General features: G+C 36.1%; 3 protein-coding genes across 4 annotated transcripts; 2 read left to right on the plus strand and 1 right to left on the minus strand.

Annotated features, from left to right (window-relative positions):
* Positions 1-1,490: 1,490 nt before the first annotated feature.
* Positions 1,491-5,595, plus strand: LOC140779257 (ATP-dependent (S)-NAD(P)H-hydrate dehydratase). The gene is made up of 12 exons (XM_073124268.1): positions 1,491-1,521; positions 1,606-1,871; positions 2,511-2,587; positions 2,727-2,836; positions 2,928-3,042; positions 3,547-3,609; positions 3,724-3,887; positions 3,964-4,025; positions 4,180-4,246; positions 4,841-4,906; positions 5,010-5,135; positions 5,206-5,595. Exons 2-12 carry the CDS (start codon positions 1,640-1,642, stop codon positions 5,231-5,233), a joined length of 1,110 nt encoding a protein of 369 aa, XP_072980369.1. The 5' UTR covers positions 1,491-1,521; positions 1,606-1,639; the 3' UTR covers positions 5,234-5,595.
* Positions 5,596-5,918: 323 nt separating this feature from the next.
* Positions 5,919-10,628, minus strand: LOC140779247 (inositol transporter 1). Its single transcript, XM_073124258.1, has 6 exons — positions 10,127-10,628; positions 9,439-9,509; positions 9,016-9,351; positions 7,755-7,862; positions 7,476-7,661; positions 5,919-6,790 (listed from the first exon to the last, which is right to left on the minus strand). Exons 1-6 carry the CDS (start codon positions 10,266-10,268, stop codon positions 6,116-6,118), a joined length of 1,518 nt encoding a protein of 505 aa, XP_072980359.1. The 5' UTR covers positions 10,269-10,628; the 3' UTR covers positions 5,919-6,115.
* A 3,840-nt stretch (positions 10,629-14,468) lies between these two features.
* Positions 14,469-27,110, plus strand: LOC140780075 (probable E3 ubiquitin-protein ligase ARI8). 2 transcript variants are annotated; one of them, XM_073125398.1, is made up of 16 exons: positions 14,469-14,898; positions 15,875-15,999; positions 18,257-18,359; positions 18,497-18,587; positions 21,059-21,231; positions 22,547-22,651; positions 22,752-22,840; positions 23,169-23,276; positions 23,376-23,466; positions 23,572-23,661; positions 25,178-25,225; positions 25,496-25,567; positions 25,650-25,749; positions 25,834-25,960; positions 26,520-26,799; positions 26,889-27,110. In XM_073125398.1, the coding sequence occupies exons 1-15, from the start codon at positions 14,737-14,739 to the stop codon at positions 26,797-26,799; spliced, it is 1,764 nt and encodes a 587-aa protein (XP_072981499.1). In that variant the 5' UTR covers positions 14,469-14,736; the 3' UTR covers positions 26,889-27,110. The 2 variants fall into 2 exon arrangements, with proteins under 2 accessions (XP_072981499.1, XP_072981498.1); XM_073125397.1 differs by having other exon boundaries at positions 26,520-27,110.
* Positions 27,111-27,484: the final 374 nt, after the last annotated feature.

The raw sequence follows: 27,484 nt of genomic DNA on the forward strand, positions 1-27,484 counted from the left end.
TCAATATGATGCAAAACTCACCATTGCCACATTTCCAAAGTAGACCAAAGCAAGGAGAAAAGGAAACCCTAGCTGGGAAGCACCTAAAGCGAGCAGCCAAAATAAAAGCTTGGTTCTGACCACAAAAAAGATCCAAGGATTGGGAACCTGGAAGCATGGGAGAAGTTGCAGAGAAGGAGAAGGTGCTTAGTAGTTTCAAAGTGCCTAGTTGTACAACAGACAAATACCATCAATGTCTGGAATCCTATGCTTCAAGGTGGCTCGGATGGGAACAACTCTCACTAAACATCTCCAAACCCTAGGAATGACTCCATGCTGTTGTTGTAGGAGCAGCTCTTTCGTAAGAGAGCTCTTATAACAATAGAAATACACTAAAAAGAATTGCCAAAAGAACATGTTATTGGCACATTACGTAAAAACCCAAAGAACAAAGATAGGCACATTTTAGCTGCATTGCAGTGTATAGTTTAGATTTATTGTGGTTCGTTTCTGGAAAGTGTCGCCCTAGTTATATAAGAGGGCTAACGTTTTTGTCTAGTCTCTTATTGATCATCTTGAATTAGCCTGCGATCATAACAAGAAAATGGTTAAGTACATTTTACCTCTATATATATTTACGCTCAAAGTTATTTTACTTCTTTGTATTTCAAAAATTATCTCGAGTCAGCTTATGTACTTACGACTAAAGTTTTTTGTTAGTTTTTTGGTCAAATTTAACTAAGCGTTATAGCTGTTTTGGTCATTTATTAGTATTATCTCAAAAGCATACATGTCTTGTCTAAAAAACACGATGAAAGTATTTTGGTTATTTTGGCATTGTTAAATTAAGTTTAACAAAAAAATTGACAAGCTCACTTTATCATAAGTATAATAACTGATTTTAGATTTTTTGAAGTATATGAAAGTAAAGTAATTTTATGTATAAGTACATAATTATAAAATATATTTAACTCAAAAGAAAATATTCTAACTTTTTTTTTATTATTCATGAGCCTAAAGACTAAATATAGGCCGAACAAAAGGCCAATCCTCCTTAGATACAGAGACACTTAGGTCCCACCGAGCTTTTAGCTGTCTAGTCTAAGCTTCAAACCATATGAATCGCTGAACAATTGCTTCAAACCAAATACCGCCGAGACTTGCTCCAATCCGTTGCACTACCTAACTGTTTTTCTAAGCTAACCACACTGTTGAACCATTAACCAAATCGAGCCAAACCACCAAACCATCAAATAATTTCTCCATAATATTATTTGGGGTTGGAATCGAACTCGTGACCTCCGAGAAAAGTGAGTTTGTTGGTAAAGAAAACATTCTAACTCAACAAAAGAAAATGATCAGCAAACTAATTTGTAAGGCAGTTCAGGTCTAGGATTTGTTAAGAGTAAATTTGGACCAAAGTTTAGAACGTCGGCCCATCAAATAGCCCAATTAAGCCCATATCTACATAAATGCTCGGTGTCGAGTAAACAAAATGGCACCTGGCTTCACATTATCTTCTCTCTCCCCGTCGTCGATCAAGTAATTCTTCTATTTTCTTCCCCATTTCTTCCTTTTTGATGCGATTTCTTGCCTAATTTCTTAACTGGGGCATGATTTAGGTAGGCTAGATGTGCTGAGATGGTTGGAAGCATATGACATGAGCGGCGCGATAGCGTCCTCCCGATGTTTGGAGAAATGCGCGTGGGAATCGTCTGCTGTATTTAGGAGGCAGCTCTACTTGGTTAGATCTTTGGGCGGTGGAAGTCGCTATCGGACGCGTATGGACATGGCGCAGTGCTCGGGAAGTTCTACGTTGGAGGCCGATGCGGAGGGCGTTATCCGAAAGATAACGCCGGTGATGGAGCCGACTAGGTATAAAGGGCAAGCAGGTAACTTTCCGTTTCTTGGGTGAGTTGGGTCTGTGATTTTTGGTGGAACAGTTGAATTTTGATCTGAATTGTATGTAGCTGTAATCAAAATCCAACCTTTTTCCCCAGCTATATGGGTTTATGCTACTCATGTGGTTGCAATTTGAGGAATACTTGGTTTATTTTGGTGTAGGAATGTTGTGTTCATTGGATATCGTAGATTCTCTGAAGAACTAAATAGAACCTAGTCATAGTGTGTGATTAGTGAGTACTACAATCTTCTCCAAAATGTTAATGACGTAAAGAAGAACATCCTTCCCAATATTGGAAATTCCTTTTTGTTTGTGTTAGTTCACTTAGTAGTGACCTAGAGAACAAGTATTGGACGAAATTTCAACTTTTGATGTCCATAAAAATGAGTCGTCTTTTTGTTGTGTTTGAAGATGCTGCTTATGTTGATGCAACATCTAGCTTGAAATCCATCGTCTGGTTTGGTGTATTAGGAAGAATTTAATCAAAAGTACGTGCAGAACTAAATTGAGGCAATATTGCTTTTGGTTACAACTGTACTCATTCTATGGAAGTAGAACACGGATGTCAGTATTTGCTTATCTTTTGGTAGAGATTTCTATGCTTTTTAACTGTTGAGTTTTCCTTCAGGGAAGATAGCAGTTATTGGTGGGTGTCGTGAATACACGGGAGCTCCATATTTTGCTGCTATATCAGCGCTAAAAATTGTTGGTTCAGTTCTTCTTGTTACATTTCATACCTTTTACTGTTTCTTGGCAAATTCCATTATTTCAAACTGTAATTAAATCATGCTCTCTAATAATGTTTCATGGATATACTGACTTAATAGGTCTGTGTGACACATAGGGTGCTGACCTGTCACATGTTTTCTGCACAAAAGATGCTGCAACAGTGATAAAAAGTTATAGCCCTGAGCTGATAGTACACCCTTTATTGGAAGAATCATACAGTGTAAGGTAATTCGTGGACATTGATCTACTGTAATTCTGGCATGGTTTTAATTACCTTGTTATTTGGTATAACAAATTTGCGACTTCACTTTCTTAGGGATGATGAGAAAGCATCTGTTTCTGCAAAGATTCTCACTGAAGTTGCAAAGTGGATGGAGAGGTTTGATTGCCTTGTTGTAGGGCCAGGGCTCGGGAGAGACCCATTTCTTCTGGTGTGTTTCTATGATTAAATTCAAAACAGAATATACGCAATTCTATGCTGGTTCTCTTCAGAATTTTCATTTACTTTTTGTTGCATATGCAACTTTACCTCAGCCAATGTAATCTAGTGATCGGCCAATTTTCTAGGTTCTTCTACTTTAGTTTTTGACGCTCTTTATGACTGACATGAGAAGACTGCATTTTCTGGTATTGTTTCTTCTTTTATGTTGTAATCCGTATACTTATGAAGCTATCTAGGTGATCTTCAAGTGACTCTACATGGATGTCCTTATACTTATTTCCATTGATATTTGTATGTTTGATGTAAGCCGTTGTGAAACACCAAGTGACAGTGTATTAATGGATGGAAATTAGGCAGGTTAAACTTCCCAAAATAGTTGATATGCAAAATGTGGTTAGAAGCACTGGCTTTTCTTCTTATTAACTGTTAGCACTTCCGAAGTACCTCAAATTCTTCTCCTTTTTTTTCCATAACTTTCTTCTCATGTATCCAGGACTGCGTGAGTGATATCATGAGGCATGCTAGGAAGTCAAATGTTCCAACTATCATTGATGGGGTATATTTATCATAAATTAGTTGCACCTTTATACGCCTAATGAATGGGCTTGCAACTTGCAAATGTCTTCTCTCTGATTTCATTAAATCACTTGGCTCTTTTTGTGCTTTCCAGGATGGCCTCTTTCTTGTCACCAACAACCTTGATCTCGTTAAGGAGAACTCACTAGCTGTCCTAACACCCAATATAAATGAGTATAAGCGTCTTATTGAGAAGGTCCTGAATTGTGAAGTAAATGAGCAAGATGCTGCTGGACAACTACAATTGCTTGCAAAAGGGTAACAATTTCATTTTTTTTTCTTCTCTGTCACTTGAGTCACTCTCAGGCTGGTTATAAATAATATTGTTTGTCAGAATTGGTGGAGTAACCATTCTTCGTAAAGGAAAAACAGATCTTATTTGTGATGGAGAAACAGGTATGATCTATTTTACGAATGTTTCAACTATCTAATGTAAAGCACGTGGACCAGTTTTCCATGGTATTGATTACTTTTATCTATTTCTCTTTTCTACTGGTATTCTGAATTTGATACTTCTACAATTACTGCTGACTATTGGTACCTTCCAAAGTCACTAGGGTGAGCACTTTTGGATCCCCTCGGCGTTGTGGTGGTCAAGGAGACATTCTCTCTGGAAGGTTTGTTGTCATATGAGTAAAAGAACTACTACCTTTAAATTTGTGAGTTTAATTTTACCATGATGTGTAGATCTTCCCTTTTTAAGTCCATTTAGTTTTGGCTTGCTAGTTGTTATGACTTTCTCGTGTAATAATTCAGCAAAAATACTCGGCATGATTAAACTTATTGTGTTGAAAAACATGATTAAGCTTATTGTGTTGAAAAACATGATTAAAAGTTTATGTATATTCTGTCAATGGAGGAAGTTGGAAAAGAAAATATTAGACCTTGGGTCTTAAAAGTTTACCTTGCCTAGCAGTTAGAAATATATTCATGGATAAGTAAGGACATTAATCACATATCAGCATCCAACCAGTACTAGCTTTAGCCTTCACGGAACCTGCAAATACGATGCATGTTAATGCTGCAAGAATTCCGGTGAGACCTTGTCAAGTTTTTGTAGGTACGATCGCAGGCTATTTAGCTGCTGTTCATAAAGAATGGATGTTTTGGATCATGATTATTCCTCTTTAACATGAAAATATCTGGCATCTTCCAACTTGCCTACAAAAGAAATTTAGTTTCTTCCCTGATTCTGTTCCATTTGCTACTAGTGTTGCAGTTTTCTCATCATGGGCACGGCAGTATATATTGTCTAACAAACAACCAACAGAAAAGAGGTTCTAATGCTACCACTTTTCATTCTTCCCAATTTTACCTTGCTTCACTTTGCATTTGTGGCTAAATAATTTTCTTCAATGCTTATGAGTTATATGTGGCCAGCCTAAATCCTATGGTCCTTGGGTGCATAGCTGGTTCCACACTGCTCAGGAGGGCTGCAGCCCTTGCCTTTGAGAACAAGAAACGTGCAACTCTCACCACAGATATTATCGAGTTCTTGGGGAAGAGGTATTGTCTCTCAGATGGAGCTTCTTCTTGCTCAAAGCTCTCTAAATTGAACTTTTTGTTTTATTACCAGCTTGGAGAGCATATGCCCTGCTACATGATGATGGAACTTGATTTCAAGTATAAATCCCCTTATCTGCTGCAAGTAGAAGATCACGAAGAATTTACGTACTGCTGCTAATGAACAGTACTGCTGCTAATGAACACATGTAGTCATCTCAGATCATCTTAATATTTTGCTGACCGCGCTGTGAAAGATCCCTGAATAATATTCAAAGACCATTACAATGGGAATGTTTTTCGGCAATCTGTAACATTCTTGGGTTTCCTTGTTCTTCTTCAGACATGAATTTTCCTCTTACTCACAAGTAGGCAATTGTTTCTTGACTATGCTCAATCAACTCAACGCTCTTATTGTACTGCAAAACTGCATTGAAGTATTTTAATTTTTGTTCTCATCTTCCAGGCTTACCTTATATTCTTATCTACAGTGAATGTTGTATGGTGTTGCTTATTTTGATTATGCCTCAAGAAGCTACAAGGTAATTCCTTGCATCAAAAGGTGTCTTCTCCCTTTAAATCAAAAAGAAAAAGAAAAAGGGGTTCGTTTCTCAAATTATCTGATGATGAATTATGCTACCAGCCAAGAAAAGTTTAATCAATCTGTTATCGAGTCTGCATGGGAACGAATCCAGTGGCATCACTATCTTCCCAGATAGAAATCAGTTTCGTCATGCAAACTGAATTCACATCAGGATTCTTAGAAACATTTAGCTCCAAGGACCATTTGGCAAGGATGTATCATATATCATTGAACAAATATATAAGTTGGTGCATGAATGTACCTTTTAAAATGCATCACAGTTCGAGAATATTATCGTAATTTCAGTGGGCGAAGATATATAGATATGTATAGAATAAATCTAGCTCTTGCATTTCAATCTAGAGTTTGACGGGCAGCAATGGCTGCAGCTAAAAATACCTCATGCCGCACCGTCAAGGAGGCTTTGCCGGGTGCCCTGGTTCCCCCGTGCCCTCTCCTTCCATAGCCTCTCCACCTCCTCAAAAGTGAGTCCCTTTGTCTCTGGCACTAAGAACAACACGAACACAAATGCCACCACGGCAATCGCAGCTATGATCAAGAAGGTTCCTGCAGTCCCGACCAATGCCACAAGCGAGAGGAACGTCTGAGCAACGATAAGGTTAGAAACCCAATTCACGGTGGCTGACATGCCACCGCAAATGCCACGGTAGGCCTCAGGGTAGATTTCCGAATTCACTGCCCATGGAACGGGCCCCATGCCTGGCGAGAAGAAGGCAATGTATAGAGCCAAGCCTACCACTGCAAACCAGCCGAGACTGTTCCCGCAGGCGCTATCAAGGGTGTTCATACCACAAGGACCTGACTTTGACTGAAGAAAGAAGGCTCCAGAGAGTATGAGAAGGGAGACAAAGACACCGATTAAGCTGGTGAGAGCCAAGCGACGTCTGCCACAACGATCAATTAGATAGATTCCAACGATGGTTCCAGCAGCATTCATGGCGGCAACAATGAGAGAAAGGAGCAGGGCAAGCTGGTTGGAAGAGAAACCAGCCATCTGGACAATTGTGGGACTGTAGTACATGACCGTGTTGATTCCAGTGAATTGCTGGAAGGCCTGCAATCAAATGAATTCAGTTGATCAAATTTCCTTGTATGTACTTACACTGCCCACAAAGATGGTGCATAAAATGAATATAAATGTCAGCTTCTAAGGCAAGTTACCAAGACTCCCTCATGCTTCAGAATGATCCAAATCTCATCTGCTCTCAAGTAACAGTAATCCAGGTTTTCCTGGTTTTGCTTAATGGAGTTAAGAAAGCTCTCATTCAACAAATAGGGTAGATCCAATAACTATAATATGTAATGTTTTAGTATGTCCACGGAATAAAACTCAGAATGATATAGATTTCATGCACAAGAAGGTTACACAGGAACACAATATTTCTTAGTTCTTACTATGAATTTGATATTTACTTGGTTTCATTTAAAGGTTTATCAAAAGTGACATCACTTTTTCTTGTAGAATGAATAATTGATATCTTAAGAGTGACCTGCAAATTTTCTTATGTCAAGGGAGAGTAGTAAATTGCAAGCATTGCTTTCTTGTGGTGCCAACAAGTATTATTTTATCAGCTCCAAAATCGAAGATTGGTTAATAGAAAATCATATCCTCAGGATCTGATGTCCTCATGTGGTAGTTCTTTTACTGTTTTTTCTCTTCTTTTCTTTTCTTTTTTGATGAGATTTGGATTATTCTGAAACAACAGAAGAAGTTTGTATACTTACCCCCCACTTTTTACCTGAAGGCCAGCTCCTGCCAAAAAAGCAAGCCTCATTTCTTTGGACTTAAAGACATCCAGGTAGCTGACAGAATTCTTAGAGCGAGTATCCCTGATGGATAAATCAGCAAGCAAATCCATCTCTTCCTCTAAACGATCAGCATCATAGATTTTGGCAAGCACAGAACTTGCTTTAGCTTTCTCATTCTGTACAAGGTGAATGTCATAAATAAGAAAGCATACTTCACAAAAGAATAACACATGCGATATGCCTCAGATGGTAAGGCAGAAAAAGTTAACCTTCATATATAGCCAACGGGGTGATTCAGGCAGAAACATCATTAGAATAAATTGTACAATTGCTGGTACAGCAGCAACTCCAAGCATCCAGCGCCATGTGCCAGGAACCTGTCAAAGTGATAATTTAGGTTAACACAGGGGAACAAGACCAAGTTATGGCATCCAAGATGTAACCTATGAATAAAGCCGTAAACTTGGGGAAGAATGACTGCAGAAAGTAATAGCTAAAGTTACAAATATAATTAGGTTAGATAACTAATCTAAAACTGAATCATTTTTCCAGAATAATTAATAGTCTAATATATAAAAACCATTAAATTCGCTAGAAAACAAATATGAATATAGATGATATTCTGTTTATTGACAAAGTTGTCATGCATGATGATCCTAAATGACATGCACATGACATTTGTACTAAAGGCCATCTTATATGCACCATATTAACAAGAAAAGTGCAATGGCGGTGTTTATGGGTAAAGATAGTTTGAAATGAAGGCTTGAGAAGTTCATTACTGGTATTCTGCATACATGTTGTTAGGAATGTAAATGCCATTGCTAGATTGTCAGCCACTTGGTTGGAACATGTTTAGGTCGCTCGCGCTTGCTCACTTAAAAGAGAATCAAGCTTGAGCTTGGCCCAGAAATTCTTGTTTATTCTGATTATCAAAATGTCATCAATTTTTAGCCATTGACTATTATTCTAGTGATGGTTACAGTTGGAAGTCAAGAAAAGAGCTTCTCTTCTTTCTGATGCTAATGCCTCTTCCTTTGTGCTGAGAATGCCTCCAGAATCTTGTGATGCTGAAGCTCCCTCAAAATTGTACAACCAGAAATTCTTTTATGCATTACGTCATAACTCAAAATATTAATCAAACATCAAGAAGGATACAAGTATCCAGACGCACTGGATGACATGAAACTCACTCATCTGGTCTGGCCTTGCTTGGTTCCAGTAACCCAAGTGAGAATCCATTTATGAAATTGCCTAAAGACATCTGAACGAAACAAGGAAAACCAAAAAGCTATATATGGGTGAATGCTCCAATTCTTGCTATAAGTATCAGTCCAGGAAAGTAGTTCAACAATTTTGGAAATTACAAGCACAGCATAAGATGCAGAACTCATCAGTATTACCTAACATAATACATTTTCAAGAATGATCCACAGAACAAATCAAGTTGATAGTTGCATTTCCTAGTTCATTAGAGTTTGACTGAATAAATAGTAGCTCACAGCATTGATTCGAAGAAATGTGTTTTACCTCTGTGAAAGCAAGATTTACAAGGTATGAGAGGAACTGCCCACCGGTGATCATGAGCACATTTGTTGCAACTAAACCTCCCCTAATTTCTGAAGGGGAAGCTTCAGCAATATAAACAGGAGCAGTAACAGATGCCATCCCAATACCTAATCCAACAAAGAATCTTCCAAGTATAAGGACATAAGGGTCTGGCGCTGCACTCATAACAAGTGATCCAATTGTGAAGATGATATCGGCAAGAAGGGTAGCCTTCTTGCGTCCATATGTATCATTTACCCATCCACCCCCAGCAGCTCCAATCATAGCTCCTACCAATGCCATACTTACAATAGTTTCCTAAGAAGTATATCAACTTAGTACGCACAGTCACGACAAATACACATGCAAACGGACTATAGAAAGGATCAACGATCTTGCTAATACCTGTAAGATGTAATTTTCACTAACTGCCTTAAAATCATCACGGATATACAAAAGGGCTCCAGATATGACACCTGAAGACCAACAGTTTGCCATCAGTGTCTAAGATGAATCAGAATTGCTAAGTTTTACTATTATTCACAATTCTTCAACTAAAAAAGTACACCACAGTATGTAAAACTAACAGGTTGCAACAGTATTACATATTTACATTCACATATTATCACAACAGTATGCCACCAATAAACAGTACTTAATATTCTTCCGACAAAACGATCATCGTCATCCATCGTGTGCATAATACTAGCTATTATTTTTATTTTATTTTATTTTATTTTTTTGACAAAAGGCAAGAGCCCTGTTTCATTGAAACATTGGAGCATATCCAACCTTACATCTTTGGGATATATACGAAATTATCAGTTCATAATAAAATACTAGCTGTGAATTCGAATAGTTATTTATTGTGATCCACTCAAAACAGACCAAAAGAGGAAAAGAGAACAAAAGATAAAGATAACTCTATGAACCAAGAAAATAAAACTAAATAATATGTTTGATAACAGATTCAAAGGAGAACTAAAAGACTAAAACCAACAGAAAAGGAAAGAAACGAAAACAAATAACCAAATCCTCGAAAAAGAGTCAGTACAAAGAGAAGTGAAAATTTCTACTACTAATAAAACTATACCTGTGTCATATCCAAACAACATTCCACCAATTCCAGCAGTCACCGTGAGACCAAGCACATAACCATTGCTAAAATAAGACATATCCCTTTTCGGCGATGGATTTAATAGTCCAGAACTCCCCGGCAATGACACGATCGTCATCTTTCCCTCTCAAAACAACCAGCTCAATATCTAATTCCAACCCAAAAATCCAACGAAAACCACTTTAAAACACCCAAAATCCCACCTTTCCAAAGACCCAAATCCCAGGAACAAAAGCCCAATTGCCCAGTCTTATCAGAACGGCACAAACAATCAAATGGAAGAGGAAGGTAGCTCCTTTTCAAAAGACCCAGTTGCGCAATTCAATACGATTGAGTTGGAAACTTGGAATAGATTTGGACCCAATAAAAGTTATAAAAATTTATGGGTTCCTTAAACAAAGGAAGAAGACCTCTCTTTCTCTCTCTCTCTCTCCTTTTCTGTTGCTTGTCACGACTAGGATAGAAGATCTCGCAATACTTGGATGCTATAAGGAAAAGACCAGAGTTTCTATTCCCACTCCCCTTTCCAGTAGCTTCTTCTCTCTTTCCACTGCATGGCTGCGTGTGGGGAAGGAAAAGCGGGGTCTACTTATCGGTTGGAGGGAAGGCTTATATTGCATCATAATGGCCAGGTGAAGCTGTCTGTGTTCGAACAGCATACAGTTTTTTTCTCGCAATGACGTGTTGCTTTTCCATCCGGTCCAAAACGGTGCGTGCTGTTGTGGGCAAAATATGTCAAAATTGGAACACCAGGAATAGGACCAGGAAAGTGACTTAAAAGGTTAGATGAGACAACGGGGTCCACCGAGTTGGCGAATGGTGTGGTAAACATTTACCGGCCATGTGTGTGTGTTCGTTTCACGTGTTCATTTTTCAGGTCTTTTGGTGATAGTGAAGCGTTACGTTTATTTGGAGGATAAGTTTGCTGTCGTGGGTTTGTCCTGTTGCACCCCAAGAACGGATCGCCTACTCTCCCGACCGCATGAATATCCTCCAGTGGATACTTGGCTGCCTCTATTTGATGACAAAAAGCTACTGGATGGTGGAGATTACTACATCCCGGACTGCATACTATTAGATCTCATATTTCGTGGATAGGAAATTGCCAGGTGGACTTCTGTCTCTTTCTACGAAACAAATTCCCGTCGTGCTTTTTTGGCTACTAATTCAATTGCCACAATACTAATTGAGTGGATCCTCTCAAGCTTTGGTTGCAGGAATTTGCTGCAGTTAGCTTCATCAAAGGTCTCAATGTTCATTATTTTCTATCCTTTAATCATAGGCAATGCTTAGAGAATTGATGGCAAAAATATCACTGCTAGCACATGAGTTCTATTGTCAAGAGGCCTGAATTCCTAGTGATCCTGAGTTTATTGTAGGCTAGATAAATGAGATAATCCATTTTGATAGATAAGTTAGATAGTCAATTTTCCTTGAAAAAATATGTCAAGATAAATCTAAAGTATATGTATATAATGCTCTAGCGAAGAATTCACTAAACATCAATATCAATATTTATGAGAAAAAATTCAAATATATAATCCTAATTATAAATAGAATCTGACCATCAAGCTACGATAATCAGCGTCACACGAGACCTTTTCACTTCAAACCTTTGCCGAATTATTTGTGCGATCCAACTCGAGCATAAATCATATGCTTAAAATGCATTTATTTGAGAGATATAAAGATGAGATTGGTTATTTATCTCGTGATCTCTATATAATCTCATATTTAGTATGAAATTAATAAATAAGATTCGAAGTCCAAATCAGATACCATATCTTCAACGGCGAAAGAGTTGGATGATATATCAACAAGTGGAGAGACAAGGTTGTATTAGTATATTAACTTTATATATATATATTATATATATATATATATATATATATATATATATATATATATATATATATATATATATATATAACAAAACTAACAATCTTATTTACTCAAATTTTATTTCTATTTTATATTTATTTAAAAATATTGCTATACAAAGCCTTAACATTTTTTATTTTTTATAATTAAATATTTTTATATACTTTATTCTATTATTTTATTAATTTTGGTTTTATTTTTTAATTGAACGTGCTTAATTTTCTAAATAATATAATACAATTTAACGATATTTATTGATATAATTTAAGTTTGAATCAATAATAGTTTATGAAATATGCATACGACACCTTGCTTTTTAATAAAATTATGATTTAAACTCTATATTTTCACTAGTTGCAAACCGAGCCCTATGATTTAGCGAATATATGCAAGAAAATTCTCTGGGTCAAATTTGGACTAGCACTAAGCATATTCCATTAAGTATAAATATATTGTTTCTAAAATAACTAAAATACCCTTAGTATGACTCGATTAAGAGTATTTTTATAGTATTTATAGTATATTTAATTTAACTCAGAATTTTAGTCAAGTTTAACTATCAAATCTACAAACAGAGCAATTTGTGCACATATTCGTTAAATTATAGTACTCGATTTGTAAATAGTAAAACTATATAGTGTAAATCAAAGTTTCGTTAAAAAATGAGGTGATGCGCAAATTTCTCAATAGTATATTAAAATTGTAATATGAGATTAATAATCTCAAAGGATATGTTATTCCTTACGATAAGCCTACGAAGACTTATCATCTCTTATCTAATCTTACAATTAAACACACTTAGCCTCCATTTATTTTAGAAATAATTTTTTTTTAATTTTAAACTGCAACTCATTATTCTATAATAAACACATGAATATCATAATAATCTTATTCTAAAATAAAAATATTATTCATCAAAATTAGTTTTTACCACACACTAACTCAGTTACTAATTTACCCTTGATATCTATCCCTTTAAACTAATTTCTATCAAATCAAATAATATTCATGATAATTTTGATAAAAAAATAAAAGACATTCTTCTCGTATTTTTTTTACTTTATATCACATCAAAAATAATTCTTACAACCCTATTCGAAAATATAAGTGAACACAAGAACAATTTATAGAATAAGCATCTCATTTTACCATTTTGAGAATAACAAAAAGAAATACCTATTTTAGAATTATCATTATTCATTTTTAGTAAATTAAGTCCCCTTCAGTTTTAAGATAGGAATAACCTTATTGTGATATAAAAATTCATTTTTCTCTCTTATCTTATTTCATACAATTTATAATAATAATAATAATAATAATAATAATAATAATAGTTTATAATTATTATTTTGCTCATAGATTAGATAATAATAATAACTTTATTATATATAGTAATTTATCATTCTCTCTTATTTTATTTCTTACCACTTAAAAAGTATAATCTAATAATAATTTATAATTATTATTTTGCCCATATATTAGATAATACTTAATTGCACATCACCTTAGCTATAGTTAAGATTCTCTGTCTCATTTTTCTCTTCTTTTAAATATCAGTTATTTCAACCACAATTGAGATTTTCTCTTTTTTCTATTTCTTCTATTAAATATTGGCTATTTTACCGAGATTCCATCTCTTTTTTCTTGGAGTAATAAGTTATGGAAAAAATGAGAAAAAAATATTGAGATAGTACTCTTTCAAAATAAGTCCACAGTGCATAGTTATTTCCTAGTAATATTTAGAAATATTATCATAGTACGAAATTATTTATAATAGTGCAAGCTTATAACACCACATTAGTCAAAAATTATCTCACATTGCACGATTCTCATAAATGTTAAAAAGTATTATTATAGTGCGATGTTATATTCTCGTAGTGTAAGCTTATAATCATACAGTGCGAGTTTATAACCTCGCACTGATCTAAAATTACTCCGTAGGGCATGATTATTTTTTTACAGTGCATACTTATTTTACATACAGTGTAAGATTATTTCAATGCAGTGCAAGTTTATAACTCTAAGTTACCCCACGATGCTTAATTATTTCTTTATAGTGCGGTTATATAGAGTATTTTAAGTCCGCAGTTATAATAAAAAATATTATAATATTATATAAGTATATATATATTTCTACTACTTCTTTACATCCAATTAAGTATTGAACTATACTTATATTAGCTTTTTTATTCTGATATTAAAAATTAAAATATTAATTTAGAATATGAATGAGTAATGACTCGGCCGTAGGCCCGCAAGGTCTATCCTGTTCACACTCCCAATTAGCACCGCATCTACTCCACTTACCCCTCAGGCCTCAACAGCGACGCAAGTCATCGTGACCGACGAAAACTATTTCGGGTGTGAAGTTATCAATCCTTCGTACTCCACCTTCATCCTCCCCTTTCCCGTATCTTGTATTTCCACCGTACTTTTTTACGCATAAAGCAAAAGAAGTGATTCCATTTCCCAAAACCTTCTTCTCTTTCTAGAGAATCTATTTATCCCTTTCCTCTCCCTTGATCTCTCCCTCTCTCCCTCTCTCCCGGCTTCTTCTTGCACGATTTCCGATCGCTTCTTGGTCTAATTCGATCCAATCCGCCCTCGCGAGGGGCCGGTTCCGGCTCAGATCGGCCACGATTCGTGCCCTAATCGGCGGCGGCGGTGGCGTAATTGTAGAGTTCTTGAGGTTGTTAGGGTTTCGGATGGATTCGGAGGACGACATGCACGACGCTAACGACGTGGATTCGCCCGATGACGACTTCTATAGCGGGGAGACGGGGATGGGCAGCGATGATGGCGATGGCGAGTACGATTTTGTCGATAATGAGATGGAGGATTCCGAGGACATCACCTCGCGGCAGCAGGTAAAGGGGTTTTGAATCTTGGAGCTGGATTTGATAGTGATCTGGGGTCTGTTGTTTTCTCGGAATTAAGGAGCGAACTTGTGATGAATTGGATTAAATTCATGGTGTGTTGACTATGATGTTGTGGAACTTTGGTTTTTTGAGTGACTGCATTTATTTAGTAAGTTCTTTTTTAAGCTCAAAGATGTCTACATCACTTTTTTTTTGTTTTACGGTGCGCATTTGTGATTGGTGAAGGCTTTCTGTCCCCCTGTTGGTACCTCAGTTGAGCTGTAGATTTTGGATAAAGGGTCTTCGTTTTTGAATGAATTCAATATTACTGCGTTGGCACACTGATTTTAGGTTCCGTTGTGCTAAAAGTTACTTCTTTCATTTGTTCAGCAGATCCCCCGTGTGACCCTCTTCCGATTTATTCGGTCACATTCGGACTTTCTTGTATTATGTTTCACAGTGAATAAGTGAGAATTTTAGGAGATAAAACCACAAGAAGTGAGAGTGAATAGAAAAGGAGGACGAGGACTAACTTACAGATCATGTCAAACCAATGAGCTAAATATTGCCAATAAAACTTGCAGTAGTTGTTACTTTCTGATAGAAGCTAGACATGTTTTACTTGGAGTGGGCAGTTAATGGCGAACTTTCGAAAGTCAAACCCAGCAATAACAATTAGAGGACACAGAGGAGGCTTTGTTAATTTGGATGGTGTTCTCCTCATTGTTGCCCTATTTGCTTAAATTTATACCGATTACCTATATATTTGGGGGTTTTTTTTTCTGTGTATTTGTTCTCTCAAAATTTAGTGTTATTACTTAAGCAAGTTGGTTTGGTTATGAACTACGAATCCTTTTTGCTTTAGGAAGTTTTTGTTTTTTTAAATCTTAATTTTAGCATGATCTAGTCTCCTGCATTACTTTATTCCCTTTGCATCTTACTTTGTCCTAGTCTTATTCACATCTCCTTTTATTGTCATTTTCAGCCAAACTACACCATTTTGAGTGAAACTGATATAAAAAAGTATCAAGAGGGGGATATAAATAGGGTGTCAACTGTACTCTCTATAGAAAGATTTGCAGCATGCATCCTTCTTCGCCATTACAACTGGTAAGGACTTCACTCTTTGTTGAATATTGTTTGTGAGTTTTTCTAGATTCTTGTTTCAGTTTTATGCTTTCTTCTTATTTTATCTAGTCAGTCAGCTGGTGTAGGTGGTGGGGACTGTATCTTTCTTATCCTTATCCAATGCTGAAGTCTCTGAAACAGTAAATAATGATGAAATCTATTATATACATACCTAGTTTATGCTCGCATGCCTTGTACTAGGTGCTATTTCTCTTCAATTATGACCCTAGTTTATGCTTAACTATCAAGCTCTTATGAAACCAACAACTGTTGTTCCATAAGTTTGTCTACTCTTGGCACAAAAGGTCTTGCAGTTGTCAAGTAGCACAATGAATAGATCTGACTTGCATTTTTGGGTATGCTATCTTTTGCTTCTTCCATTTTCACAGTAGCTTTCTAGCAAAGTAGTTGGTGGGTTTTCATAGTCAATAACCATCAGTTTCTATGATCTTGTTGCAAGCAAGGTTTAATTGGCGCGGCGGTGATCTGTCATCATGATTAAGTGTTGACGGACAATACTTATCACGGCTGGTTACACCTTTTGTAAAATCAAACATGCTGATAATATTATAGTTTGTACACTACCTTATGCCAATAGGTTATCATCACTATACCACATTGACACGGGGCAAGCATCATGGCTAGGCATGCCTTGTGTAAACCCAGGCCATACATAATATTTCATACTTTCTTGAAGGCTACAAAACGTGACAAGAGTCTGGCAATTAAATCCACATGCATGCACATATGTGTTATCAATCTTGACACTTACAAATTTAAGATTGTGGTACATGGGTGTTCCTAGTTACTACCTCTTGCCAGCATGGTCCCTCCAATTGACACAACTTTCTCTGCTGTGACACTGAACAAAAATTGAAAATGGGCGGAAAAGGAAGAGAAGAATTGAGGGGAAAGAGCATGGGAAAGATGATCCACTAGATATCGTGTGCATAGGAATCATGGAGGCACTTTATTGTGAGATAAACCTGCAGATCAGTTCTATAATATATTGTGCAAAAAAAAAAAAAAAAAAAAAGAGAAGAGGAAGGGAAGATGATTTGGGGGATCATGGGACTTTGTAAATAAGGGAAGAGGAATTAAGAATTTATTAGATTTGATGCAAATATAAAATTGATCAAGGGGATCATGACAAAGATTAAATGATACGAAGAATCGAATCCAAATACATATTCGATGAAGGATGCTGTCTCATGCAAATAGAATTGGCTAAGGATAAAAGATCTCCAAGATCATCCTATATCAGCATGTTCCTTATTGTTATTTCTTCCTGTCAAGTACTTTCTTCATTTGATGCATGGAGGAATTATGAAATTGCGGAGTGATATAAGCTTATGGATTAGCTGAATGGAATGAGAACTGATATTGGATGTCTTTCTCTTGCATGTGAGTCATGAGATAAGGTATTATAGAATTTAATCCTCTTATCTTTCTTTGCCTTTTAATAACTTTATTTTCTTCTTATCATTTTCTCTATATTCTGATTTTTAATCACTAGATAGCTGAAGTTTCTGTTCTTTACAGTAAAACCCTAATTATCCAAGAATAGCTATCTAATTGATTTTATTTTATAAACTGACTATATTGTCTGACAGTTGTGTCGCTCTCTTTCATTATCATATTTGATGTTAGAGTCTCATTGAAGTCAACTAATTAGACTTCACTGAAGTGAACAATAATCTGCTTTCCCTTTTGCTGAGGAAAAGTTGCTAAAATTCAATTCAAGAGAAAAAAAATTAACATGAAGTTTTGGCAAATAGCCTATTTCGGCTGTAACCATCTTTTTGTCTGTTCCTCTAGAATACGGAATGTTCTCTTTTCCTACATTACCTTGTTACATTTATCTTAGCATGTTCTAGTGCTGTGCCTTGCTTGCCTACCTAGGCAACTGCTGTTTTATTCTGCCTCAGCTTTAGCAAGCTTACACTTTCTTGTTGACTTTAAGAGAAAGAAAAAGCACATTTCTGCTCAATAGTCGAGATTAAATAGCATGATAGTGCAGAAGATGTCCAGAACATGTAAACTGTACAATAGATTAGTAGAAATTATTGTTGACATGATGAATTATGTATCATACACAGGATATGCACTATAGTTGGCACTGTAGATAATTGTAAAGGAAACATGTCGGAAATATTGTAGCTTATTCTCTCTGATATTGTGTTGCTCTTTGTTTCATTGTATGTATGTTTGTCACTCAATGTTAATATTGGGTTCACAGGAGTGTCAGTAAGGTGCACGATGCATGGTTTGCAGATGAAGAAAATGTGCGGAAGGCTGTCGGTTTGTTGGAGAAGCCGATGGAAATGCCGAATGCTAGAGAAGTAAGTTTGATTTGTTGAAATGATTTGCATGAGCACATATTAATTGTACTTTGCAGAGATGTTTAGCCATGAGATGCATATTAGACTATCTTCTGGAATTAGTAATTCACGTACAGACTACATTTTCTTGGTGGCAGCTGACTTGTGGAATTTGTTTTGAAACTTATCAACATGAGAGGATGAGTGCTGCTGCATGTGGGCATCCTTTCTGTGATGCATGCTGGAGAGGTTTGATTACCAATCACTTGTTATTTTGGTTGGACAGGAAGATGAATTTTCATTTTGCCATTTTACTTTATAATATTGCTACTTTGATTTCATTATCCTTGATGTGTAGTGGTTTTATTTAATTTAGGGTTTCTTTGCTACACTTTTCTTGTGAGAAAAATATGGAGCAATATACATGTTCTTTTAAAATTTGAGGAATGACCTGAAAAAGAAAATCTATAAGGTGGGTATATCTGTTGACTTACACTAATGGTTTGTTGATGTCCAATTTTTATTTCTGTGCCATCTTATAATATGGTGCAGAGAGGAGATTGTAGCTATTAACCAACAAGAGTTGACATTTTCTTTATGCATATTCTATAATTTTGTAAGAGAAGTGGCTACTTATTACACCTTCAGGAAGTTAGGTATAGGTATATGATGTGAGCAAGCGATAAGGGTTTGAAATCTTTACTGATTAATTCTTTGGCAGCCAACTGTACTTTTTCTAATTTTTTTAGTGCAAATTTAGTTGTTTAGACACAAATATAAGAGCTCTAGATATAATTTCTCCGACTGTAGTAGTGATCAATGTTCTTTCAACTTCATTTAGAATATATCATATTGGTACTTGTACATCTTTTATTTAAAAGCAAAAGCAATTTTTAATGCATGCAAGTAGGTTGTAGGTCTTCTGTTAATTTGAACCTGCGAATGGAAAAGAGGAATTGTGGCCATCTTGATGGGGCATCACACTGGCAGCACTGTAAACAGTGTATGCGGCTGCTGTTTGGGGGTCCAACTGCCTTGGGGGTGATTGGCTGGCAACAATGGCGGTTGGTGGACCGCAATGATGCTTTGCGGGTTGTAGTGGATTGGGTTTGCCGCTTGCTCTACCCGGTTTAATTAAAAATAAAACGCTCTCACTTTTCCAATTGAGCCCTAAATCCTCTCGAGCCCATTTCTCTCTTGATCTCTCCTCTCTCTAGTGGTGAGTGGTGACAGTGGTGTAGGACGTACAATGGTAGTGGCAATTGGCTGATGGTGGAGGTAAGCTCTCACTCTCACTCTCTCTCTCACTCTCTCTCTCTCTCTCTCTCTCTCTCTCTCATTCACTCTACCTCTCGAGTCTCTCCCCCCTCCGATGGCCACCACCTCCTCACCATATCTCATAGTTCCACTCCCTCTCACTCTCACTCTCACTCTAACCCCCATAACTGACTCCCATCTACTAGTTACTGCCCTCCCTCCATCCCTCTCTCCAGAGTATGACCAATACCATGGTGCCAAAGATTTGAAGTGTTTTTTTTTCCTGCAGACAATATGCTCTTCTTTTTCTTCTTATTTGTTGAATTCTTGAATATCAAAATTTGTAAACTAGGAGGAATTAGTTGATTATTGTTGATTAGTGTTTGTTAATTAGTTGCTAATTTGCTATTCTGCTATAGGAATGAGTTGCTATTTCTGCTGACTACAACTGCTAATTGGTGTAGTGCACTATTAAAAATTTTAGATATACTATATTAGTATTATTATATATTATATATATTTATTTTATTTTTTACATATTAAAAATGCTAGACTGTATTGGCCGCCGTATACTGCTTAGGCACTATGCGCTAGGGTTACCGCCGCATACTGCGATCACCTTTCAAAACATTGATTTGAACAAATGTTGGCCAATTCTTTTAATCTACTGTTAAATTGATATGGTGGATTGATGTTTTCTCTTTAAATTTCTGGTTGTAGCCTGAATAGCTTGAATTGTATTTCTCTTCTCACGATTTTGATTGGCTTTTGTTTTTCTTCTTTTGGCAATTGGCATGGCCTGTATGATTTTCTTAGTATTGTCATCTCCAGATTAAGCCTGTTTTATGCTTCTATGGAAATAGTATAAATATGAAGGTGAACAAAACACATGACATATGTGATAGTTTTTGAAATTTTATGTACTTACTGCCATAGTTGCATGGCATGACATTTGTTTGGGAGTCGTGCTGTGTATGTGTCACTGTTCAGAAGTCCAACAAATAATATTTAGTCTTTTAGTGAAGTTTGGACTTATCCATATTTGATGTCTTAGTTGTTATTTTGCTTTTTCTAAGTTAAATAGCCAACAACATACCAATTACACCACAGTTGGGGCTGAATAAGAGCTTATCCAGATTAAGGAATTTTGAACTTTTTATTTGGACATGATTTATGAACTGAAACAAGGAATCTGCTCTTCAAGCACCTTTAAGATGCTAATTTTTATTCTTTCCTGGATGCCTTCTATTATTCTTCTGATACTAGAAGTCTTCATATGTCTGTTGTGTGCAAACTTGGTTTGTAGCTTATAGTAGTCTTGCTTCTTGGTTTCTTACCTTGATCCTTGACCTTTCAAATAAATTTGAAATGGGACATGGGAAACAAAGAGTTGCATTATCTATTATCCTTGACTTTGCTTTTGTTCAACTGGTGACTTTTATTGTTTATTTCCTGGTTGGCAGGTTACATCAGTACTTCAATAAGCGATGGCCCTGGATGTTTAATGTTGCGATGTCCTGATCCATCTTGTAGTGCTGCTGTTGGACAAGACATGGTTAACAAACTGGCGACCTATGAAGATAAAGAGAAGTATGCACGCTATCTTTGTAGATCTTACATCGAAGATAATAGAAAGGTATGTCTAACATTCAACACTGACAAACTTATATTTCAAATGTGGTGTTATAATTCCTTTCCATCTATTAATTTCATTGTTGTCTTTAAATTTTTTTTGAGAAAGTGAGCACTAAATATATTTAACACCATCCAGACGATATATAGAGAAAATGGCTTCACCCTAGTGAGAGGACAGTTAGGGGCTAAGAATACTACACGGCATTTGGATTTACGTTGAATCAGATTTGGTTATTGCCATCGAGTAGGTTCAGATGCCACAGGTATCAAAATCTGCAGAGAAATTTCATTATTCACATGTTGATGTGAATACTACATGCATGCATGAGTCTATTTGCATGTAAACTGTGAAATAAGATATGTTTCACACACCATGTATTAATTTTCAGTCTCTTTTCTTTGTCCTCTTATCTGTATTCGCCTTCTTCCTAGTTTGTCCTCAAGCATTCTTGTTCTATTCAGTTTACCCATTAACCATTCAAGAAATATTTCCATCTAGCATACATTAATGCATGTCAGACAGGGTTTGTTGGTACACACATTATTATATGTGCATGCCTGTATGCCATGATCAGTACCTATTTGCAGCATCACATTTCTAGCATCTTTGGATGAACTTATTTTCCAGCCATATAAGCTAATTTAGTCCTTGCCTGCCTTATATATAACTACTATATTTTTTTAAGAAGACAAAATTCTTGATTGGATTACAGCAACCCAGAAAACATCATTCTCTACATGCACCACAAGCTCATTTGCTTAAGAAATTGATACTTGTAGAGGCCTATCATACTCTTCTTTTTTTTTCTTTCTCCTAGTATAAGCTATTGAAACTGTTTTCTTTTTCTTTTTCTTTTGTGTTGTTTATTTTGTATTCCTTGATTGTTGCTTGCATTGGATAAAATGCATCTATATCATGACAATAATCACCAGAAATGTTGCTTCAGTGATTATAACTATTTTAAATGTCCATTTTCTGAATGTTATTTTACATGTAAATTTGGGCGGTAAGTTTGTAATGACAATCTTGTAAAACTGTTATCTGGAAGGCAAATTTGTTAGATACTGCTTTTACTACGTGGCAATTTTTTTTTCTGTCTGAACTATTGTAAATTTTATTTGACAATTGACAACCTGTCTTTTAGTGAATGGTGATCTTCTGTTATATCTGCTAAAGCAGTTTGATATTTTATTATGCATTGAGTTGCCAAAATACAATTGAGTTCATTTTCATTGTAATTCCTTAGATATTTTAGGATATATAGCTTCCATATTTCCTTCAATCTTTCAGTTTTCTATTGGCCCTTTTTCTATAGACAAAGTGGTGTCCTGCGCCTGGCTGTGAGTATGCAGTGGAATTTGTCATGGGCGATGGAAGTTACGATGTTTGCTGTAATTGTTCCTATTGCTTTTGTTGGAACGTGAGTATATCCTGTTGGAAGTTGTGTGAAATTTATGCTCTCAGAATATTTTCTTTGATCCATCAGATATAAAATTAGGGTTGTCCAAATAAATGTGCAGTGTACCGAGGAAGCTCACCGACCAGTGGACTGTGGGACAGTTGCAAAGTGGATACTCAAAAATAGTGCGGAGTCTGAGAACATGAATTGGTAGGTTGAAAGAGATTTAATTACTTCTTTCCTGTAAATTTTGGTGGTGCTATTGAGGCTATATCGTGCTACTTTCCAAGTTCTGATTCTATCAATTTGAACTTTACATTTATGAATCTGATTGAATCTTATGCTTTCTTTTGTTATCAAGTCCTATTTTCTTTTTCTCACTTTGGTTGTATGTGATAACTTGCCATTACTTTAATTGAGTTTGAGCTAGATCTTTTAATATCTAAATATGCTGAAGTGTGCCAGCACAAATTGTTTTTCATTTTGTTACATTATGTTTTTGACAATGGTTAATTTCTACCACTTGCACTGGTTCCAGGATACTAGCTAATTCGAAGCCTTGCCCCAAGTGTAAACGACCAATTGAGAAAAATCAGGGTTGTATGCATATTACATGCACACCTCCATGTAAATTTGAGTTTTGCTGGTAAGAATTCTTTGGTTAGAATCTCCATTCTTTCATTTAATATTTTCCTAATAGTGTATGCACATCCTTGTATACTATGCCATTTATTTGTGAATGCAGGTTATGTCTTGGTGCATGGTCAGAACATGGAGAAAGGACTGGTGGTTTCTATGCATGTAATCGCTATGAGGCAGCAAAACAGGAGGGAGCGGTAATTCTTATTCATCACCAATCTAGTATCTTTGGAATGTATGTTGTGGATTTCTGATCTTATAGTATCTTTACATCATTTTCCTTGCTTAATTGATGGTTTCAGTATGATGAATCTGAAAGGAGGAGAGAAATGGCTAAAAATTCGCTTGAGAGGTATACACACTACTATGAACGTTGGGCAACAAACCAATCAGTAAGTGAATTTGAGTCGTATCTTTTTTATTCCTTTTTGTAGTCTATAATTGTAACTTTCACATTTAATGCTTCTTCTTCGTTTTTCATTTCGCATTACTCAAAGTTTTAAATATAAACTAGATGGTTGATGATAAAAAAGCAGACTGCATATGCTTAGGCAGGTGGATTATAGAGGTCAAATCAGACCAGAAATTAATTGGGGAAATTGAATTGAAGTGTAAATTGCAAGTATACTTTTTGACATTCCAAGCAAGGTTATCGAATTTTTTTTATCATAACGGATCTAACTTGAAAAGAACGACCCATTATTAAAAGGGCCCAACTTAAGAACAACAGTCCATTTGTGGATCATCTTCCTCCCAAGTCCCCCAAGCCCTCTGCCGGCTGAACTTATCTCCTTCACCTCCATGATTCAATCTCCTCCGCCCCTTGACCACCACAAATGGCTTCCTCAGTCCTTTGTCCTCAAATAGCTTCTAGAGCATTGAAGATTGCCATCAGGAGCAAGAGGGAGGGTGCCGTCGGCATGGAGCATGTCATTTGTCAGCAAGGTATGTACCAGCTGGCATGACAATCCATGATCCCAAGAGTTAATATGTAATGTAACATGTCAACAAGAATGCTGATATAGTGATATAATACACATGTGTATATGTGTCGGTGTGTATGCAAACTAGTATTTGTACAAATGGATCTGAATTTGAATAGTGCATGCCATTTGGTTTGTGCTGTGTCTGTACAAAACTGAAATGACCTAATCTTGTGCATGGCATGCCTGGTCATGTTGCACACTGTGTCAGCATAGTGTCGGCGATGACCAGTATGTGTTGTGTCAGTAGTTCATACAGATGGCACTTTAAACCTTGTATATGCTTCTATAATATGTATACTAGTTCATTATGATACGACCTGCTTGTATATAAGCATTCTTATGCGTTTTTGGTATCAACTATCAATGAGCTATTTGAGTTTGAAGAGCGACCCTAGAATCTAAGGTTTAAGATCAAGTAGGTTATGGCTTTTGCCTATTTTAATGAAATGCAACTATTGCAAATTAAATAGATTAATGATGGGTGAACTTGATACTAGAAATGACACCTTATAGCAACTGCCTGCTTCCAATTTTTCAATATGAATGGGAGACTAGAGAGGGGTGCTTCTTATGGCTTACTATGTTGTCAAATATAAGCCTTTTCCACCTTAGTACAATTAGTAGCAGTATGATATTATCACTTTTATATTACAAGTCGCTGGTTCCAAAAAATCGCCTGCAGAGAATGGTTTTTCGACTTCTTTCACAAGATGAAAGTGTGTTGATGATAGGTACAGTTTCGCATTTCTATTTATGGCACATCAGTTTTTTCTTTTTCATTTCAAGTCTTTACCTTATCTACAAAATCCCTTCTACTTTAGGCTTATCTTTTCAAGCTCTGATTATCTGGTCATCTGAGTTGCTTTGTTTGGCAAGTGGAAAGTCTAATCAAGTTTATTATCTTGTCAATATCTGTTCACAGTCAAGGCAAAAGGCACTAGCAGATCTGCAGAGTATGCAAGCCGAGAAGGTGCTTTTTGTTGCTACTTTCTTCTGTTCCCATTTTCATAAATGTAGCTGTGGTTATGTCTTAGTGACTTCCTAGGCATGATGATATGCTTATCTGGTTTAACATGTAATTACCCCAATTGTAACTAAATGGTTTTAAATTGACAAGTCTACTGGCATCCACTTAGTCTAACATGCAGAACTTTCAAGTTATATATGGAGCTTCCTACTGGTACTGGCAATAAATGTGGCACATTATAATATTTAGTTCTTTATTTATAAAATGCTGCAGCTTGAGAAGTTGAGTGACAAACAAAGCCAACCTGAGTCTCAGCTCAAATTCATAATAGAAGCTTGGTTACAGGTGAATTAGGTTAATACTACTGGCTTCCATTCTCGAGATCGTTTATTGCATTGCTGAGCTAAAAAAATAAGTGCATTTGCAGATAGTGGAGTGTAGGCGAGTATTGAAGTGGACGTATGCGTATGGTTATTACCTTCCTGAGCATGAACATGCCAAGAGGCAGTTCTTCGAGTATCTCCAAGGTTTGCACCTTTATGTCCCCTTAACACTAATGAGAGTTAATATTGTGCAGTTAATTAAACTGTTATTGGCATATACTTTTCTAGGCGAGGCAGAGTCAGGATTGGAACGCCTTCATCAATGTGCGGAAAAGGAATTACAGGTCTACCTAGATGCAGAAGCACCAATGAAAGATTTCAATGACTTCCGTACAAAGTTAGCTGGGTTAACCAGGTATGCCTATTTAATCTTTTCTTTCCCCCTTTCCTGAGAGATAGTTGGAATTTATAGCTCCTCAATTAAATGTAAACCACTACCAAGGGACAACGATTTCTTCTTTATTTCGTGTTTCACATTAATATTGATCCATTGCCTTTCTAACTAGCTTCTAATCTGTTAAGCAAAGAATACAAAAGAAACAACAAGAAGCCATCGCTAATATGGAATGTCAATTGTTATTGTAAATATGAAGATTACAACTCTAAAAACACAAATTCATCTTAAAATTTCAAAGATTGAAATATAAAATTTCCTAGTTATGCGATATGAGCATCATAAAGTTGGCTGGCATATTCAGTGAGATCATAAGGGTTTGATTTTTATCGACTGAAAAAAAGAGATAATCAACTCATTGGTACCGATCATCATTTTGCTTGTATCCAATATCTATCTTCATATCCATGTCCTATGATTTGTTGTACTTCTTCCCAGGTTTCTTTCTATATTATTTTTTCTCTTGGGTATGAATACATGTTTCCTCGTTTCCCCCCTTCTTTGTGATACTCCTGAACAGTGTCACTCGGAATTATTTTGAGAATCTTGTTCGAGCCTTGGAGACTGGGTTGAAGGATGTGGGATCTTCCAATAGTCAAGCTACGTGCAGCAAGAGCTCAAACTCAAAGAGTCTCAGCAGCAAGGTTAAGGGTGGGAAGACTAAGGCTGTTGGTACTAGCTCCAGATCAGGTGGTCCTAGCCGCAACTTGGATGACAACAACCTTTGGTCCTGTGACCACTGCACCTTTGCGAACCCCAAGTCAACAAGCACTTGTCAGATGTGCGATCACCATCGATAGGTCATACATAGAACTCTCACCTGCAAATGACTGGCAATGTATCTCTAAAGATACCTGTCCTATTTGGTTGTTCCTGTTCTTTGATGCAGGCAGAAGGATCATTAATCACCTCTGCTTGCCAGCGCCAAAGAAGGGGAATAAAAAGAGAATGAGATGGAAAAGGAAAGTAATGCTTCATTTTGTGTCACAAATGCTTCCCATGAGACCACCTCATTCTTGCACCTTGTAAATAGGTCGACATCTGTGTTTTGTTTGCTTTGTCTAATTCAAGGAGAGGCATGCTGGTTTAGTATGCATTGATGTACTGAGTATCTTAATCACCTCTTCTGTTTGAATTGATGTACCAATTTATTCCAGAGCAAAGAGAAGAATCAGGTAGTAAATATCATAAAGAATATGATATTATTAGTTAAGATTTTTATTGTCATTACCTAGGTACCTAACTTGCTTTAGAACCATCAATGAGAAGCTAAGGCGTTCACTTGTAGAATAAGTTTTATTTCGGTTTAGCTATGCTCATTTATAATACTTGCATAAGAGATGTTATATCAGTATAAAATTATTATGATATTTTTTTTGTAAATTAATATAATGTGTAATAATTATACTTGATATGATATAAAGATAAAATGACAGTTTGGCAAATGACTTAAATAACTTTTAAAATTGATGGATGAGGAGAAGA

Source organism: Typha angustifolia, chromosome 3 (assembly GCF_048772165.1).
Source record: "Typha angustifolia cultivar Huaian chromosome 3, ASM4877216v1, whole genome shotgun sequence".
Taxonomy (NCBI): Eukaryota; Viridiplantae; Streptophyta; class Magnoliopsida; order Poales; family Typhaceae; genus Typha; species Typha angustifolia.